The following is an 18,622-nucleotide window of genomic DNA, read 5'->3' on the forward strand; positions in this document are numbered from 1 at the left end:
ACATTCCATCCGCCATTATGTGCCGCATAACTTGAAAGAGTTCTGGTAACACAACATGACCTTACTTTTATTTATTCGTAGGGACTGGCTAGTATTTTATTTTGCTTATTTGAGTGTAATTTATGTTGGTATGATAGGCAATTAAGATTTGGCTGAATAAAACAGATTCCTTTTCGAGATCCATGGGCGGGATGAAACAAGATTGCGAGTGTAGCTAGGGTAAATATGATGCAATACATAATACCTAACACATAGAGGGCATTAAAAAAATAAATACATTACATCATAACTACATAAATCAGTAAGAAAATAGTATATTCTTTTATTGTGTTTGGTTAAAATTGATTTGTTTTTTCTTTATTAAAACTCATTTGTTTATTTTCAAGTATTTTTATTGAAATGCATATTACTTTAAAAGTGTTTGTGAGCTGTTGCCTTTTATGGAGGTTGAGTGACAGGTGTAGAGGGAAAAGGGGGCGGAGTTGGGAAAAAGAAAAAAAACAGTCCGGTCTTGGGGCAGAAGGAAAGAAGCACAGCTACCGAAGGTGTCGTTTCGTCTTAATAAGAGAGATGTTTATGCTATGGTTCATCCCCCAGATGGTCCATTGTTGGATTAAGTGCTGAAGAGTTCGGTAAATAAAAAGCAAGTTTCTGCTCGGGACTTATAGGTTGTTTTACCCAGAGCGCAGCATCAGAGCTAAGCTAAGCTAACATGCTCTAGAGCAGTGATTCTGAACCATAATGCCGCGGCCCAATCTCGGTCCGCGAGCGCCCCCTAGTGGACCGAGAAAAAAATTAACGTCCTGAACTTGTGGGCCGTGAGGTCCGCGGGACCTGAATGCAGCTTCCTCCCACTTGGATGAAGTTATGTTTATTTATTTATGTTTATGTTTTATTTATAAGGTCTTTTTAATGCTGCTGTTAAAAGTTGGACGTCATAGTTTCATACTGATCTATTTAAATTATTCTTTCAAATTAATTAACGGGGGAAAATTAATATTGATCTGACAGCTGCAAGGCAGAGCAGAGCACCGCGGTGGAGAGGTAGAGCCAGAGCCAATCGAAGCTGTCTGCTATTACAAATCCCAGATGGAGGAAACAGATTATTATTTGATTATGTTATGGGGTCCGACACAAGCTTACTACAACAACTACCATTGTCAAAGAATCGCGGAAACTCTGCATTTCTCCGCGAAAGTCCCGTCTGCCGCTGTAATAAGAGACGAGCAGCGTCGACAGACACGCCCCCACCCGTGTGCAGACCTGAAATCTAGCTGGATCAGACTTGTCACCAGGGGTGAAAGTAAGCCGGAAAGCTCCGGTTCCTGTAAAAGAATTGGAGGCGGAGCACCGCTCCGGAGGGAGAGATCATCTGAGCGGCTGGTTTTTTACTGTATCACACATGACAAAAGCCACGGTCACTCTTATTCTCGTTCCCGTTCCCGGGCCATCTCATTCCGGATCCATCCGCTAAACTTGTTAACATTGTGGGTGTCTCCAATTCATCGCCACCCAAAGCGATCTAATCTAATCCCAATCTACCGTGACAACAGTCATGGATGACGACGCACCTTTGTGACTCTTTTTCCTTCTGACTTTTTAAAGAGAGGCACGTTCTTTTTTATGATTACTCTCTAGTCTTTTTCTACTTTTTTCTCTTTCCCCACCCCGCGGGCGCGCACCCGGAAGGACGCAGATTTGCCATGCGCAAAGGCGCACGTGGAAGGATGGGGATATGCTGTGCGCAAAGGTGCACGCGGAAGGACATAGATGTGCTGTGCGCAAAGGCGCACGTGGAAGGACGGAGATGTGCTGTGCCCAAACGCACACATGGAAGGATACAGGTCTGCTGTGCGGGAAGGCGCACGCGGAAGGATGGGGATATGCTGTGCGCGGGAACAGTCGCCGCAAGGTGAGGCACTTTGAGCGATAATGCTGGCGCGCACATGACGGGGTATGGAAGTGCGCTATGTGCGCACGCAGGGGGGCGCTAAGCGCGTGCTGGTGCTGAGCAGTCTTGTGCACCGTACAGATGCAGCAGGACATGAATGGATTATGAGACTAGATCAGAGGTCTGCAACCTGAGACTATGGAGCCACATGCAGCTCTTTCCCTCCTCCATTGTGGCTCTTTGGGTTTGAAGAAAAAAACAATTTGAATAAATGATGTTTTTGTAGCATTGGTTCATTTAATTTAATTATTTACATTTTGTTATTTATGTTTAGATTTTTAACAGAGCTGAGCAAAATGATGGTTAAATGTTTAATCTGCTATCAGAGCAGATTTTTATCAGAATGACATCATTTTATTACATTTAGTTTTAAAAGTATTTTTACTCTACACCAAAGTTGTTGTGTTTGTATTCAACAGTAAAAGGAGAAAAGCTGAATCCACGAAGGCAAAGACATACACACTGTTTCCATCTGCATCTCACCCGACCCCCGCAGCCGAAGAATGTCCGTTATCGATCCATACTCATCAAAACACTTCCGATCATGCTTTGTAAAACATTCATTGAAGAACAGAGCATTGCTCATCTTAAAAAGTTATTTTTTCTTCTCTTTAACTCAGAACAACAGACAGTTCTGTAGCATAGAGGCCAGCTTTATCCATAAGAAATCTGCTCCGGATTATAATTATTCTCCGCAGTTATTTCTTAAATTTTCCGTCCGTTTCCGAGTCAGCTGATGCAGCTTCTCTTTTGCTGTAGTTTGATGCACAGCTATGTCATCGGTCTACACCCCAGAAACCCTTTGATGGTCCAACATTCAATGGAAACGCTCACTTGAAATGCCAGGACCATTCTTAATCGCTCAAGAGGGGACTGGTCTGGTCTGGACCGCTCAGTGGAAATGAGGCATTTGTTACTATGGACCCAGTTCTCTGCAGGTCATTCGCTAGGTCCCCTGTGTGGTTCTTGGATTTCTGCCAACCGTTCTTGCGATCATTTTGACCGCACGTTGTGAGATCTTGAGGGGAGCCCCAGATTTAGGTAGATTATGAGTGGTTTTGTATGTCCTCCATTTCCTAATAATTGATCCCACAGTTGATTTCTTCACACTACTGTTTACATATTGCAGATTCAGTCTTTCCAGCCTGGTGCAGATCAACAGCTTTGTTTCTGGTGTCCTTAGACAGCTCTTTAGTCTTGGCCATGTAATGTTTGGAGTATGACTGTTTCAGGTTGTGAAAAAGTGTCTTTTATATTAGTGGGGACCCAAAAGCTGAGTTACTCTTTTAACTGGCTGAGGTGGAGAGCCATCTGTGCCCCATATACTGCACAACTCCAAGCAATCACTGAGAGTAGAAGTAGACAGAGAAGCAAAATGCGTAATCTCACTTCCAGCTCCAACACCCATTTATTTTTGAACACACATGAACAGCTAAACAGCATGAACCTCAGTTCTGCTCACAGCTCCCTCACTTATGGTGAGCAATGTAACACACCCAAGATTTCCCACTTCCCATGAGTCTTAGGAGCTGAAGGCGGGGCTAACCCCCAGGGTTGCCACACTGCCCCCACCTGAGAGGGTTAAGTGTCCTCACAACCTTCACATAGCTCAAGACCAAACAAATACAAGTGCCCAATACAATTAACAATTGTTGAACATAATACCTGAGCCAAAGTGGCTGCCCCTGTGTCCGGGTCGGCATTTTTGTGGAGTCAACAACCCCTTGTTCCCCATCGTCCTGCTCTATACCCACAGTGTCTGCAGAACTGTCCTCATCCGCCCTTGACAGTAGGAGCTAAAGGGTGGTTCATGAGCTTGGGTGAGAGTACTAATTTCCTCACTGGGCAGTATACCCATACTTTGTCCCCCTGCCCGAAAACTGGTCCGTGGGCCTTGGAATCAAATACCCACTTCTGCTTGACCGCAGGTCCTCGCTGGGCTTCCACTGCCGGACGATGCACCTCCCCCAACCTGTCCGTTAGCTGTCGCAGATAGTCCAGCTCAAGACCTCCTGTGATCTCGGGTGCAGCACTAAACACCAGGTCCACAGGTGTGCGAAGCTCCCGGCCGAATATCAGGCGTGCAGGCGTGCACTGACTGGACTTCTGCATTGCCATGCGATATGCCCACAGGACTAGGGGTAGATGTTGGTCCCAGTCTCTCTGGTGCGTACTGGTAAGTGTAGCAAGCTGGGTGGCCAATGTCCGTTTGAAGCGCTCCACCAAACCATCGTTCTGTGGATGAAGTGGTGTAGTCCGGGTCTTCTTCACCCCCAGGCGTTTGCACACCTCGGCGAAGAGTCTGCTCTCGAAGTTCCTGCCCTGGTCACTGTGGAGCTCATTGGGGACTCCAAACAACGTGAACATCCCATCCACCAGGAACTTTGCTGTAGTGGCGGCGCTCTGGTCCGGCACCGCATATGCCTCTGGCCACTTGGTGAAGTAATCCATGGCCACAAGGACATACCGGTTACCGGACTCAGTGAGAGGAAAGGGGCCCAGTACATCCTGCGTATGTGAAGTGACAAGCAGCTGCGGCGCGCGAGGGGGGGCCGCACGCCGCTCTGCAGCGGCGTCACCCAAATGCTCCTTTTATCTCGACAAAAAGGAATAAATGTAAGTAAATCTAAAAAGACCGTTTCCAGAATCAAATGTTGGAATGGTTCTCCCTCAAAGGCTTTAACAATAATTTGTACAATTCTCCTGAGCCGGTGTTAATAAAGTGGAAGCTGTTTACATCCTGCGGTCTCGTGGTAAAGGCAAGGAAAGAGGAGGACACTCCCAGTAAACTCACTCCAGATTGGCGACAGTACTTCCTATAGAATCCATGACTCAGCTATGACTCACAGCGACTAAGACCAATCGCTGGAGATGGGTTGCAGACTTTTGCAAAATGGCAATAGCCGTTTCAGGAAGTGACGGTGAAAGCGGTGGCCTACTTTCGTGAGGAGTGGAGGTAATGCATTTCCAATGGGGGGCCTCATGGCTCGATAAGTCCACTATTTTTACAGTCAATGGTCCGTAGAGAGGTGGGTACAAGGAGCTGCAGCCGGTCTCGTCCTGCCCCTGGAGCCCACCAGCAACGATACAGGACACCATTGTGGGACTCCAGGTTACCCCAGAGAGAGAGTGCGTTTTCAGCTCTGGATCAGCAGCTGACACAGCTGACCAATCAGGGTGCCATCCTGCCTTTACCCACTTCCTTACTTCGGCCAATGCTTGGTCTGCTTCTCGTGCCTCTTGTAGCTGCTCCTGCGAAAACAGCTCTGCCCCATCACCGTGCGCCTGTGGCGATGTCACTGCTACAGCCACCGTTACTGTTGTCCCCTGGCTCCGCTCCTTCTGATGCCTGCATTATCTGCACTCCTCAATGAGACAGGGTCGACGGGAGAGCGCATCAGCGTTGGCGTGTTTCTGTCCTGGTTGGTGTTCAATGGAAAAGTCATACTCCTGAAGCACCTCAATCCATCTAGCCACCTGGCCCTCCGCTTACGGAAGTTCTGCAGCCAGGTCAGGGAGGCATGGTCGGTTCTAAGCGTGAACCGCGTGCCAAGCAGGTAAGTCCAAAAGTGCATCACAGCTATAACCACAGCTAGTAGCTCTTGTCTGGTGACGCAGTAGCTCTGCTCTGGTTTCTTTAGACTACAGCTGTAAAAAGCCATCACTCTCTCCCCACCTTCTCCAGGCTGGGCCATTACAGCACCAACCCCGACACCACTGGCATCAGTGTCCAGGTTAAAAGGCTGTTTTGGGTCAGGATAACCCAAAAAAGGGGCCTGTGTAAGTGCAGCTTTGAGGCGTTAGAATGCCTCAGTGCAGTCTCCAGTCCAGTCAAACTGGCGACCTTTGAGGGTGAGTTGATGAAGGGGTGCAGCCACTATAGCAAAGTCTCTAATGAACTTGCGGTAGTAAGAGGCTAGGCCCAGGAAACTCCGTAGCTTATTGAGGTTGGTTGGCTGCAGCCATTCTGCCACTGCGGCCACCTTCGATGGGTCAATACTCACCCCCTGGCTACTGACCACATGTCCCAAAAAGTGTGTTTCTCTGGCCATGAAACACCACTTTGCTGGGTTGAGGCGCAGCCTTGCTCCACAAATGGTTGCAAACACTTCCTGTAAATTATCCAGGGCAGTGTCAAAGTCCCAAGCATGCACCAACAGATCATCCAAGTACACCACACAGCAGCTGCGGGAAATATTCCTCAATACCCGCTCCATGAGCTGCTCAAATTGCACAGTCCAAATTTCATCACGGTAAACTGCCACAATCCCTGTCCAATGCTAAAAGCAGTCTTAGAAGTCTTCTTTGGCCAGTTCAACTTGCCAGTAGCCGCTCCTTAAGTCCAAGGAACTAAACCACTGAGACCCAGCGACATAGTCCAGAGCATCGTCAATCTGTGGCAGGAGGTAAGAGTCTTTCCTCGTCACAGCGTTCAGTCGTCTGTAATCAACACAGGGGGGCCACCCTCCATCTTTCTTTCGGACCATTACTACAGGTGCAGTCCATGGGCTGCTCGATGGCTCAATAATCCCGTTAGCTGCCATGCTGCGAATGGAATCCTCTGCAGCCTGCTGCTTGGCTAAGGGCAGTCTATGTGGCCGCAGGCGAATGGGAGCTGCTTCCCCAGTGTTGATGTGGTGCTGTACCAGCCTTGTTCTGGTGCAGTCCTCATCACGAGCAGCAAAAATGTCAACATACTCCAGCAAGGGATGATTTAGTTGCTCTCTCTGTCCTGCATCCAGTGATTGGCCACACCGGGTTGCTAACTCCGTGATGGCAGCTGCAGCTGCATGGTACAGGGTAGAGTCTGGTGTGTGCTGGTCAGAGGCTGCAACTTGAGTACGCTGTTTCCTTTGACTTGATTTGTGAGTTGTTTTACTGGGATCTCGGTTGAACCAGAGTGGCACGATCTCTGCACCGAGGTGGAGTTGGGCCTTTGACACGTCAACTTGTGCCCCCCATCGGCCTAGTAAATCCAACCCCAGGATGCAGCCCTCGCGAATATCAGCCAGCCAAAATTCATGCTCACAGTTCTGGGTTCCAACCACCACCGTAACAGTCTTTTTTCCAGCTAGCTGGGTTTGCTCACCCGTTACTGTCAACAGTTCCGTGTCAGTAGGTGACCAGGCAGCAGAGTCAGGCTCTGACCCCCTGCATAGCAGGCTAATGGTCGCTCCAGTGTCAACCAACGCCCTGCAACAGTAATCTAACCCCCAGGGTCACCACAATATAGATAACAAGTTCCAACAGGTGTTTTTAATTCAGGTAATGAGTGGAGGAAAGGGGATTCTCTTACTGAAGAAGAACTGGTTTATGAAAACCAGAAATCTTGCATGTTTGTAGGTGGCTAAATGCTTATTTTCTAGTGTAATTTAGAAATGTTTTTTTCAAAATCAATCAATCATTCAACTTTTATTTATAAAGCGCTTTTCATTTCCATCCATCCATCCACCTTCTTGACTGCTTCTTCCCTTTCGGGGTTGCGGGGGTGCCGGAGCCCATCCCGGCTACTGATGGGCGAAGGCGGGGTACACCCTGGACAGGTCGCCAGTCTGTCGCAGCTTTTCATTTCATATTTGTAAATTATAGAAAATATTATTTTCTGGATTTATTTTTCTCATTTTGTCTCTCACCTTGAGGTATACCTATGATTAAGGTTACAGACCTCTCTCATCTATGTAAGTGGGAGAACTTGCACAGTTGCTGGCTGACTAAAAATGTTTGTATGGAGAGAAAACAGACTCATCACGATTTGTGCATGCTTAATTCTTGATTCATGAATAACTTTCGATTTGTGCGTGTCATGATCCAGTGCTTCAGTTCTCACATGTTCTGTTTTCCTTGTCATGTCTCCTGCGTTTGGGTTCTTCACCACCATTCCTGACCGTATGACCTGACCACCTTGGATCCAGCAGGAGAACCTTTGCTGCAGTGGCAGGGTTCTTTGCCACCTGCATCCTCCAGACTCAGAAGTTTAATACAAGCGTCATGAGTTTCCAGACTTTTTGTGACAAACCCAAAAAAGTCATGTGATTAAAAAAAGTAAAATCTGTGAATACTTGAAGTTCGCGAATAAATAAACACAAATAAGTGGGGGAACACTATGAAGCTATAATCAAGTGTCTTGAAGGACAAACCGACTAACTTATCATTTTAGACATTTTTTCTCCCCAATATCTCTACACTACAGTTACAGTATTACATTAACACAATCATGCCTTTCTGCTGTGTCCATGCAGTTAGATGTAGAGTTGAGTGTGAGTGCTACAAGAAGAAGTTTGCTCCAACTGTTACCATGGAAATCTAATTTTTATGTGACTGAGACAGGAAAGATATTTCTCAAGGGATATTAGGGTATTAAGTTGAAAAATATGAACATCTTTCACAGTAAACTTGCTTACTCTCATTGATGTAAAACAACTTTGCATTTTACAATCAGAATTTAGAATATCATTGTGACAGCTACTTTAACATTTGACGGAAATTAACACAAATCCCAGTAACTTCTGGTAAGTCATTGTCTAGAATATTTACTTTTACAATATTTATTTTTTATTAAATGCATGTATTTATTTATTAAATTAACTACATGACCCAAAAAAATCAGATGTCCAGTTAAATATGATGATGGCTTACTATTGTCTAACATAATATTGTCATTAAATATAAGACAAATGTGTGAGAGACGTTTTTGTACTGAAGTGCTGTTGAAATGAATCACTGTGATGGCTATGGCTCTTTTGACTACTGGGGAAAAGGAACAACAGTGACTGTAACCTCAGGTAAAAAATCTAAGATTTTCATCCGTATTTTGAATTAGTTAATTTTTTAACTTTGTATTTTAGAACAATTTGAACTCAGATTGCACAAAAAATTAGAGACAAAAGCAGTTTCTTATTGCTGAAGGACTCAAATATTTCTGACCAAGTCTGATAGAAATTGTTAAAGCAGTTAAACATTATTTCATAACTGTAAATTTAACCTTGTAATTTGATTGCTTTTTGATTGCTATGTGACATCATATTTTTGTCTTCAGAACCAAAGCTAAATAGGTTTGAGTTGATTTTGAATTATCTACAAATCAAAGTTTTCAAAGAGCAGAATCAGGATAACATAGTAAAGAGGTTTTTGTTAGAGAAGTGACAGACTTGTTTTACTGTGATAACTGGGCTTTTGACTATTGGGGAAAAGGCACAACGGTGACGGTTTCTTCAGGTAAGATTTCTATGTTTTCTTTCAAATGTGCACCAGGAATGATTTAAAATCATAAAAGTTATTTTGATGATTTCTTTGAAAGTGTGTAAATATTTCGGATCTTATAGGACTATTTTTTTTACTTAAAATTGAATGAAAATAGTAACAGAAAGTAAGAATGAGGCAGTGAATTTAGTCTGAACGAGTTTTTAGACTCAGAGTCAAGCAGATTCAGCACTGTGTAACGGGGGTTATTTTGACTATTGGGGAAAAGGCACAGAGGTAACAGTCACATCAGGTAAGACCTGTTCTTTTAAAAATATCAAACATTATTTTACTTCAAAAAGTTAAAGTTAAAGTTAAAATGTGTTAAATTGCTTTTTTTTCCCCCTTTCTATATAAACTCTTATTTTACTGCCTTTTCAAATGCAGTATCATTTACAATGGTGTTACCATTTGAATAAAAAAATACAAAAATATAATTTGCTGTTTAATTGAATTGTCTAAATTTAGATTTTCAAAATTATGACAGTTCAAACATAAATAAAATTTTCAGTCACCATCAGTAGTTCCCTTTTTAACCTGAGAGTCAAGCAGATTAAACACGGTGTAACGCTGCTTTTGACTATTCGGGAAAAGGAACAATGGTGACTGTTTCATCAGGTAAGATCTGTGTTTTATATTTTACAGAAGTCAAACTGATTAAAGGAAATGTTTAAAGTTTATTAAGCCTCTTTTATAGAGAGTTTATAAAAAAAACAGAAACGGATGATTCTTCAAACTGTGTATTCACACTGAATTACCAGGGTTACAAAAATCTCAAAAATTGTAGCTTTTTTCCTTTGGTATTTTTTTTTAACGGGGATAAAAATACATCTTTTTCTGATTGAATGTGTTCTTCGTGCTCTTATTAAATTATATCTTTTAAAACATGTTTTTCTGTCTTGATTGAGATTGTCTTGAGATTATTTATTGTACATGTTCTAATTCTTCATTCCTTTGTCTTCTTCAGCCACTCCTCAGACTCCAGATGTGTTTCCTCTGATACCATGTGGCTCTCCAAGTGGAGACACAGTCACTCTTGGCTGCATTGCCACCGGTTTCACCCCCTCTTCATGGAAGTTCTCGTGGAAACTCGGCACCGACAGTTTGGAAAACGTCACCCAGTACCCTTCAATCCCGGATAATGACAAATATTTGGGAATCAGTCAGGTTCAAGTCAGCCGACAGGACTGGGACGCTAAAAAGACTTTCCAGTGTGTTGCCTCTTATCGAGACCTAAACAGTAATACTAATGTGAATAAACCAGGTAAGTTTGTTTCTTTTAGTTTTTGTGGAAAAAAAAAATTAAAAAGTTGATGAATGATTCTTTACATTTTTGTAAAATGCTGATGATGCTGAAAAATCACTGATAAGAAAACTTACAAGTTTGAAAGACAGTTTTGGAATTAAGATTTTGATTTAAAAAAAACCCTGAAGTTTTTGGTAAAATTTTAATTTGGATTATTTATTTTAGGTGTAATTTAGACCTTACAAAATGAAAGCTTTTATTAAATGGTGTGTTTATAGTTAAAAATTCTTTTTTCAAACAAATTTGATAAAAGTTAATTAGAATTGTATTCAATGAGTTATAGATAAATTAACTTGTGCTCCCTTTTAAGTAACTAAAGTCTAACTTTGTACATTACTTAGTGTTAACCACTGTATCAATTATATATTTTTTTCACTCCAAAATGTAAGAACTTTTTTGATCATATTCATGGCACAAAAAATTAAAAGGATCATAAAAAAAGAAAAGGGCAAAAAATGGATTGTTGAATTTTTTTATTATTATTAATTACAAAATCAGTTAAATGAAAAAAATCTTCTGGCCCAAATGTGGTAAATAAACAGTAAAATTAGAAAAAATCCTTTAAGGATCTGAATTCACCTTCACAGATGATCAGTTTGTTTCTGTGTTTTTTTATGTCTCAGAATAATCTTCCTCATATTTGTGACTTTTGTTTCTGTTTCACTGTTTGCTGTTAATTAACATTATTAACATTGATTTTTAATACATGTTTGCTTGCTAGTCATTGTCGATGTATATGCAGAAGTCAGTGTTAATGTTCTCCCATGTAGTCTCACATTAAAGCCTTAAACTAAATCATAAAAATACATAATATTTGAGGAGTATCATCATTATCTGTTCACTGAAGCTCCTTATTAGCATGTTTTTTCCTTTTTTGAAATCTTCAATCTAAAAACAAAGTGCCATTTTCTGAACTTCTGCATATATATTTGCACGAAAATAGTTCTTTGCTTCTGCAAAAATCCGTTTGTGTATGTGTTTGTTTTTCAGATGTGCTGTATAGGTCACCGCATCTCACAACAAGTTTTTCCCTCGATGAGGAAAAACAACAGGCTTCTTTCTACTGCTTTGCCAAAGATTTTGCTCCTAGGAACCACAACATCTCTTGGGAGAAAGTTGGCAGTGACAAAACCAGCATCCTTGATGTGACCAGTGTTTTCTCTGAAGGAAGAAATGACACAAATGGAGCTAAGCTGTATTCTGCAGCAAGTCTGCTCACAGTAAACCCCACTGATCTGACTCCTGGAGCCACATTTACATGTGTGTTCAAGGGGAAAGGTGTGAACAATACTGACGTGTTGGAAAAGGCTAATGCCACCTACAAGGAAGAATCTTCTGGAGGTAAGTGGAACATCCAGCTGCAATGAGTGAACATCTATTTCTAATGGATAACTTTTCATTTGTCCTTCATTCAGGAAGTACAGAATGTCTTCAGGCAGCTGTAGACATAAAAATCATTGGCCCTACATATAGGGACATTCTTGTAGAACAAAGAGGAAAAATAACATGCAAAATTCAAGTCAATAACGGTCGGCTTGAAAAGATCTATTGGGCCAATGAAGGTGAAATAGAAATGGCTGGAACTGTAAAGTCTGAAGGGTTTAAGAAGCAAGAGGAGCTTGAGCTTGACATCACATATGATGAATGGCATCAGGGAGTCAAACGCTACTGTGTTGTCCAACATAAAGACATTGTTTTCCCATTCAAGGAACAATACAAGAGACAAAACAGTACGATCACTTCTTCTACATTCTGACTTTAACATCTATTCTGAATCCTTTACAGTCAGAACAAATGATGACAGTTGTGTCAGTCAGTTGTTTCTTTCATCGTTCACACCGTCTGTTTTCTGGTACTTACAGGCGGACCTGCTCAGCGTCCTTCAGTGTTAATGTTGCCTCCTGTAGAACATGCTAGAAACAACGAGGTGACCCTGACTTGCTCTGTGAAAGACTTCTTCCCTGAGGAGGTTTTCGTAGCTTGGCTTGTTGATGATGTGGAAGTAGACTCAAAGTACAAGATCAGTACCACCAGTCCAGTAGAGAAAGATGGATCTTACCTGGTTTACAGCCAGTTAACCCTCACACTTGATGAATGGAAACAGGCTGGTCCGGTGTACAGTTGTGCTGTTTACCACGAGACCCTTACCAACTCCACCAGATCCATTGTCAGATCCATTGGTTTCAGCACAGCTGATCAAACCAACCTGGTCAACCTCAACCTGAACCTCTCTGAAAAGTGCAAGGCGTAGTAGATGTTGTTTGTTGTTGCTGTCTTCTTTTTCTTTCTTGTTTGTACTTTGTGATGAGTCATTGTGTTGTGTTTTATTGCAGATTAAAAACAAACAAAAAAACTCTTCATGTTTGTTGTTTGCTCTTTCTGTCATTGTTAAATGTATATTTGAACTTTCTATGAAGTCACAGTGTTGTGATGTGAGACACTGTTACACTAGTGCACATTTTGAACACACTGATCTTTCAGCATCACACTTTACTCTCCAGAACAATCTAACTCAACACAACAATCATGTGTTCATCTTATCTTCCAACAAAGCTTGTGTGTGTCTGTGTGCATGTGTGTCTTCTACTGGGTCTTGCACCCCAACAAGACAAATCCTCTCAAACTCTGGTCTCTCAGTCACTGAACAGATTCACTCTGTGAGTTTACAGACTAACAAGCCAAGTCATGAAACCAAACCAAGAATGAAGTTTCTCAAGAACAAGTCAGGATCATTATCTGACTGAATGAAGGAGATAACTCTGATCAGGATCATGGAAACACATGCAGGACAGTTGAAGCTGATGGGACATTCACAGTAGAGACACTAACTGATGCCATTCCAGATTAAAGCCACTTTGCTCTTTGGGACAGGACAGGTTCTAGTGTTGACTTAGAAAAGGAGCATTCTAGAAATACTGGGAACAGTCTGTGAAGTGTGGATGATCCCAACAGTTCATTGATTTGTTCCTTTGCAGTCCCAGCAGAGTTTCTGAATGAAACTGTTTGCTCCTGCAAAGAGGAGGAGAAGGAAGCAGAGGAAGATCACATGGCAAACACAGCTGTGACCTTCATCTTCCTCTTCATCATGACTTTGCTGTTCACTGTTGGAACCACAATGTCCAAGGTAAAGGTTTCATTTGTTTAAAAAAGTCCAAGATTTTAGCTCAAAGAGACAACAAAGAAACTGATTTAATAGAGATCAAATTATTACAAAGTCAGCATTGACCTCTTGATGTCTATTGCTGAAAATATGCATCAAACCACTTTGGCTTTGGTTGATAGTAAATTCAGTTATCAAGGGGCCAAAAGAAATATTTAGGAGTATAACTAAATTAAAAGAAATTAATTGTAATAAGATGAAGAAAATGTCAATTTTAGAAAATATATGGTCACCAAATATTTGCTCAACATTTGAAACATTTTGTTATTTTTTACTTAAAAATCAGGATGTAAAAATACTGTTTCATCTTCATTGGCTTCAGTTTTTGCTGCAGTTTTTATACAGATTTTAAAAACAGGAACATAAAATAAACTGAAGTAAAGAAAAAAAACAATAATAAAATTAAAAGGCAAACAATCTATCCAAGACTCATATCTACTTGTATTTTTAGTTTTATTTTTCTTTCCTTGTATGATTTTTATTGTAATATGAATTTAATATTATTTTTTAAATAACATACAATAAAAACACTGTAAAAGTGAAAGATTAGATCAGTCAATACAAACACTGTCATTTGTTTTATTTATAATTTAAATGTACTTTTTACCAATAACATTTTTAACTTGAGTAAACCATAGACTAAAAAATGTAATTTGATAAAAACGAATGATTTTAAAAGTAGCAAATTAAAGAACTTCTGTTAATCAATCTAATGTTTATCGTTTATATTGTAGGATTTGCAAACATTTTTCATATTTAACATATGTGAAAAAACGTCTTTGTCAGTAAGGCGTTTAAGTTTTTATTTTTATTGTATTTTTATTTTTTTATAAAGGAAATTATTATTATAAATTATTGTACATAAATAAACAAATGTTATTGCTAAATAGGTGATGAGCAAAACTTTTATTGTCATTAAAACTGTTTTTTTTTTCATTTCACAGATCAAATAAAGAAGGAGGAATCCATAAGAAAATAATTTTCCATTTTTATGCAATTTTCACTTTTCTTCTTTTTTCTATAAACTGAATTATTCCTGTAAGTAATCACTGATGTTTTTCTCAGTTTTGAACTTTGATTATTTTTATTTTTCTTATTAAAATAAAATAGTGAAAATTATATATTTGCCTCTTAATTTTTTTGTGTGTTTCTTTTATATGAAGTTGTTCATATTTATTAATTTGTAGATATATTAAAACCCAAATGTTGTCAGTGTTTGGTTGATTTCATGTAACATTTGATGTTTTATCTTTTGTGAAGTTTTCATCAAACCACCAGCAGCTGGAATCAGCGGTCCATTACTCAGTGTGCAAATGTTACAGTTGAGGACTTTCTCAGTCTATAATTACTTGACGGTTGAAGTCAAATCTTTGTCAAAGCGTATGTAAACAAAGAAGAGATATTTCCATCTTCTCTCTGTTTCTGTTCCTGGCATAACCACACCTCACACCTGCTGTCTGCCATGCTCTGCTGCTCTTTCTGTCCTTTCACTTCTGTCTTTCTGGACTTTTTTGGGAGCTGGGTGTTGAACAAAGCTTCCTCTAACTGAATAACCTGATCGCTCTGTCCTGTCGAGCTCAACATCTGTGAAGCTGACTTTCAGTCGCGTTTTTGAAAACCTCTTTATCACCAAACTCTGTAAAAGTACAACTCTGCCATAATTATAAATGATAAAAAATAAAATAAACTAAACTACACTTAGAACTGAGATCACTAACTAAAACATGAAGGTATGTATGAATGACCTTCAATCAGCTTTTAAATAATCAGTGATAAATTCAGAAGAACAAAAGCAGAAACATGTCATCTCTTTTCTATCACAGAGCTGCGCGTCGTTTCTCCAAACATCAGCCTGTATCCTGTCTGGGAAGGTCAGTTTGGAGTCTCACAGGTCAGACTCATCTGCACCCTGAACGGTTACTTTCCCAAAAACCTGAGTGTGGAGTGGCAGCAGAACAACCAGCAGCTGACACGGATCCAGCCCACAGAAAGACATCTGCAGAGTGTGGAGGGGGGAGAGAAAACCTACAGTCTGACCTCTGAGATTGAGCCAAACATGGAAGAGTGGACAAGAGGCTCCAACTTTACCTGCAAGTTCATTCACAAGGAGAGCAGAGATGAAAAGACAACAAGTATTTGTCACAGTAAGTGTGAGGAATCACTGTTTTGATCAGTGTTATCAGAAGGACATTGATATTTGTGAACAAACTCATGATTCCTGCAGTCTTTGGATTCAATCCTCCTTCCATTCATGTGGAGATTCCCAGCTTCAAGACAGTGATGATGACCAACTCTGATGTGAAAGCTACATGCTTCATCCACAATGTTGATGCTGAGCTGGTCTGGTTAATGGACGGGAAAACACCATCCACTGACAAAATCAAAAATACCTCAAACAAAACCACAGTAATCAGTGAACTGACAGTTCCATCCAGCAGCTGGAAAAACCTGAAGCTTCTGAAATGTAAAGTTCAGCATCACTGCTTTACTGCTGAGAAGATTGTAGAGGTTTCAGGTGAGAAGATCAATGTTAAAACAGAGAAAATTACTTTGATAATAAAAATTGATTCATGTTTTTCTCCTTCTTCAGGTCCTTCAGTTCCAGCTCCTCAGGTGAACATCAGGAGATCTCTGTCAGACCTGCAGAAACAACACGATGACTTCAAGCTGCACTGTGACCTTTCACAGCTCTCCTCACAGCATATCTATGTCACACTTCAGTCTAAAGGAGCTGACATTTCTGACAAACAGTATGTTGATCTTCCTGAAGCTCCAGCCTCACATACAGTCAGTGTCAGCTTCTCTGTTCCTCAGTCCTACTGGAAGAGTGACCAGAGTTTCAGCTGCAAAGTCCATCAAGGCTTTTCCAGTCAGTCTTTTGAGTCCAAAGCCATCAGTGTTTCTGGTGAGAATGTTTCTCTTCTAGAAAAAGGAGAAATCTAACAAATGTTCTCACTGACTGAATCCTTCATGTGTTTTTCTCTACATTCTAATCAGCAGATCCATCAGTGGAAGTCCTTCAGGTCTCCAGTAAAGAGTCAGGAAAACAGAAACTCTTGTGTTCTGGATCAGGCTTTAATCCACACATTAATTGGTTTTCAGACTCAGAGTCAAAATCTGCATCGAGCACAGACGTCAGCATGGATCCAAATGGACGTGTGACTGTAATCAGTCGACTGGATGTTCTTCAGACTGAGTGGAAAACAGGGAAGACCTTCACCTGTGAAGTGTTTGACAGGTTTCTAGAAAAAAGCGATAAAAAAGACATCAGCCTGTGTTCAGGTAAGAACAGATCAGAAAATGAAATGATAATATTATAGAAGAAATGTTTTTATTCATGATCTCACGTTCCTCCTGCAGTCTTTGGATTCAATCCTCCTTCCTTTCATGTGGAGATTCCCAGCTTCAAGACAGTGATGATGACCAACTCTGATGTGAAAGCTACATGCTTCCTCCACAATGTTGATGCTGAGCTGGTCTGGTTAATGGACGGTAAACAACCATCCACTGACAGAGTGAATGAATTCTCAAACAAAACCACAGTAATCAGTGAACTGACAGTTCCATCCAGCAGCTGGAAAAACCTGAAGCTTCTGAAATGTAAAGTTCAGCATCACTGCTTTACTGCTGAGAAGACTGTAGAGGTTTCAGGTGAGAAGATCAACTATTATCAGTGTTGTTTAACTTAATTCCAGTTTGTAATACATTGCAGATTATTGTGGGTTTTTTTTATTTAAAGTAAAATCTCACTTTACAATTTTACTATGTTATAAATATAAAGTGTTGTTTCACTTTGAAGTTTTGTTTTTATTATAAATCCTATAGAAATAGAACATAATAACATAAAATGACATATTAACCACTGAATCTTTATAATTTTGTTTAGGGAAGACATGTGCCAATAAAGACACCTATTATTAAAGTTTATTTTTGGCAAAGTGGAGCCAAAATTACAGAGAAATAAAATATGACGGTTTAATAACAGTTTTTGTCCGTCAAAAGTATGGTAGATGTAAAGTGAATAATTGGTCATTTTGGTGATTATCCTGGGTGTGTTTATGGTAGAAGCAGCTGTATGGAAGACTTTTCTTACATGAAATCCACACTTTGAAATATCAGAGCGTTTTTAGCTTTACTAGTAATCCAGAAAGTCTAAAAAGTTACTGTCCAAAATGTTTATCAATAAATCATTAATGTTCAAGCTTTGGCTTTATTCAGTAAACGAGTTCAACCCATTTAACCCATTTTGTCACTATTTTCTTACTGAAACACAATCAGAAACTAGTTAAAGAGAGATGTTAAAAAAAATCTACTTGTTAACTAGTACACATCTCTTAGGCAAGGCAAGTTAATTTGTATTGCACACTTCATGTACAAAGAGAATTCAAAGTGCTTTACATAAAACATTAAAATACACATTAAAAAGAAATATAAAGAGTGATCATCAAAATAAGACTAAAATAGATAAAAATAACAAAATTTAAAATCAAACAGTGTGCATGTAATCTTTTGAATAACTAGTCAAGTGCAGCTGAAAACGGGGGAGTCTTTAACCTGGAGTGTTTCAGCTGATCTCAGGTTTACTAGAAGTCTGTTCCAGATAATCAGAGCATAGAAGCTGAATGCAGCTTCTCCATGTTTAGTTTTGACTCTGGGAACTGAAAAAAGACCGGATCCAGATGACTGGAGAGCTCTGGCTGGTACATACTGGGTCAGGAGGTTTTGATGCTAAACCATTCAAAGCTTTATAAATCAGTAGCCAAACTTTAAAGTCTATCCTTTGGCAGACAGGCACCCAATGACAAGACCTCAGAACTGGACTGATGTGGTCTACTTTTTTGGTTTCTCGGGCAGCAAAGTTCTGAATAAGCTGTTGTTTCCTGATTGATTCTTTTGGTAGTGATGTAAAAACACTGTTACAGTAGTCAAGTCAACAATAGATAAACACGTGAACTAGTTATTCCAG

The 18,622-nt window shown here is 40.3% G+C and overlaps 1 protein-coding gene across 1 annotated transcript in view; it reads left to right on the forward strand.

The window, feature by feature from the left end:
• The window catches only part of LOC112146176, a 65,003-nt gene that overhangs the window by 41,372 nt on the left and 5,009 nt on the right, over positions 1 to 18,622 (forward strand). Inside the window, exons 4-10 of the mRNA XM_024271859.2 lie at positions 8,690 to 8,733; positions 10,158 to 10,454; positions 15,480 to 15,800; positions 15,881 to 16,171; positions 16,247 to 16,561; positions 16,654 to 16,938; positions 17,017 to 17,307. Coding sequence (XP_024127627.2) covers positions 8,690 to 8,733; positions 10,158 to 10,454; positions 15,480 to 15,800; positions 15,881 to 16,171; positions 16,247 to 16,561; positions 16,654 to 16,938; positions 17,017 to 17,307 — 1,844 coding nt within the window. The remainder of the gene's footprint in view (positions 1 to 8,689; positions 8,734 to 10,157; positions 10,455 to 15,479; positions 15,801 to 15,880; positions 16,172 to 16,246; positions 16,562 to 16,653; positions 16,939 to 17,016; positions 17,308 to 18,622) is intronic.

The sequence above is a fragment of the Oryzias melastigma genome, linkage group LG8, assembly GCF_002922805.2.
Source record: "Oryzias melastigma strain HK-1 linkage group LG8, ASM292280v2, whole genome shotgun sequence".
NCBI classification, from domain to species: domain Eukaryota; kingdom Metazoa; phylum Chordata; class Actinopteri; order Beloniformes; family Adrianichthyidae; genus Oryzias; species Oryzias melastigma.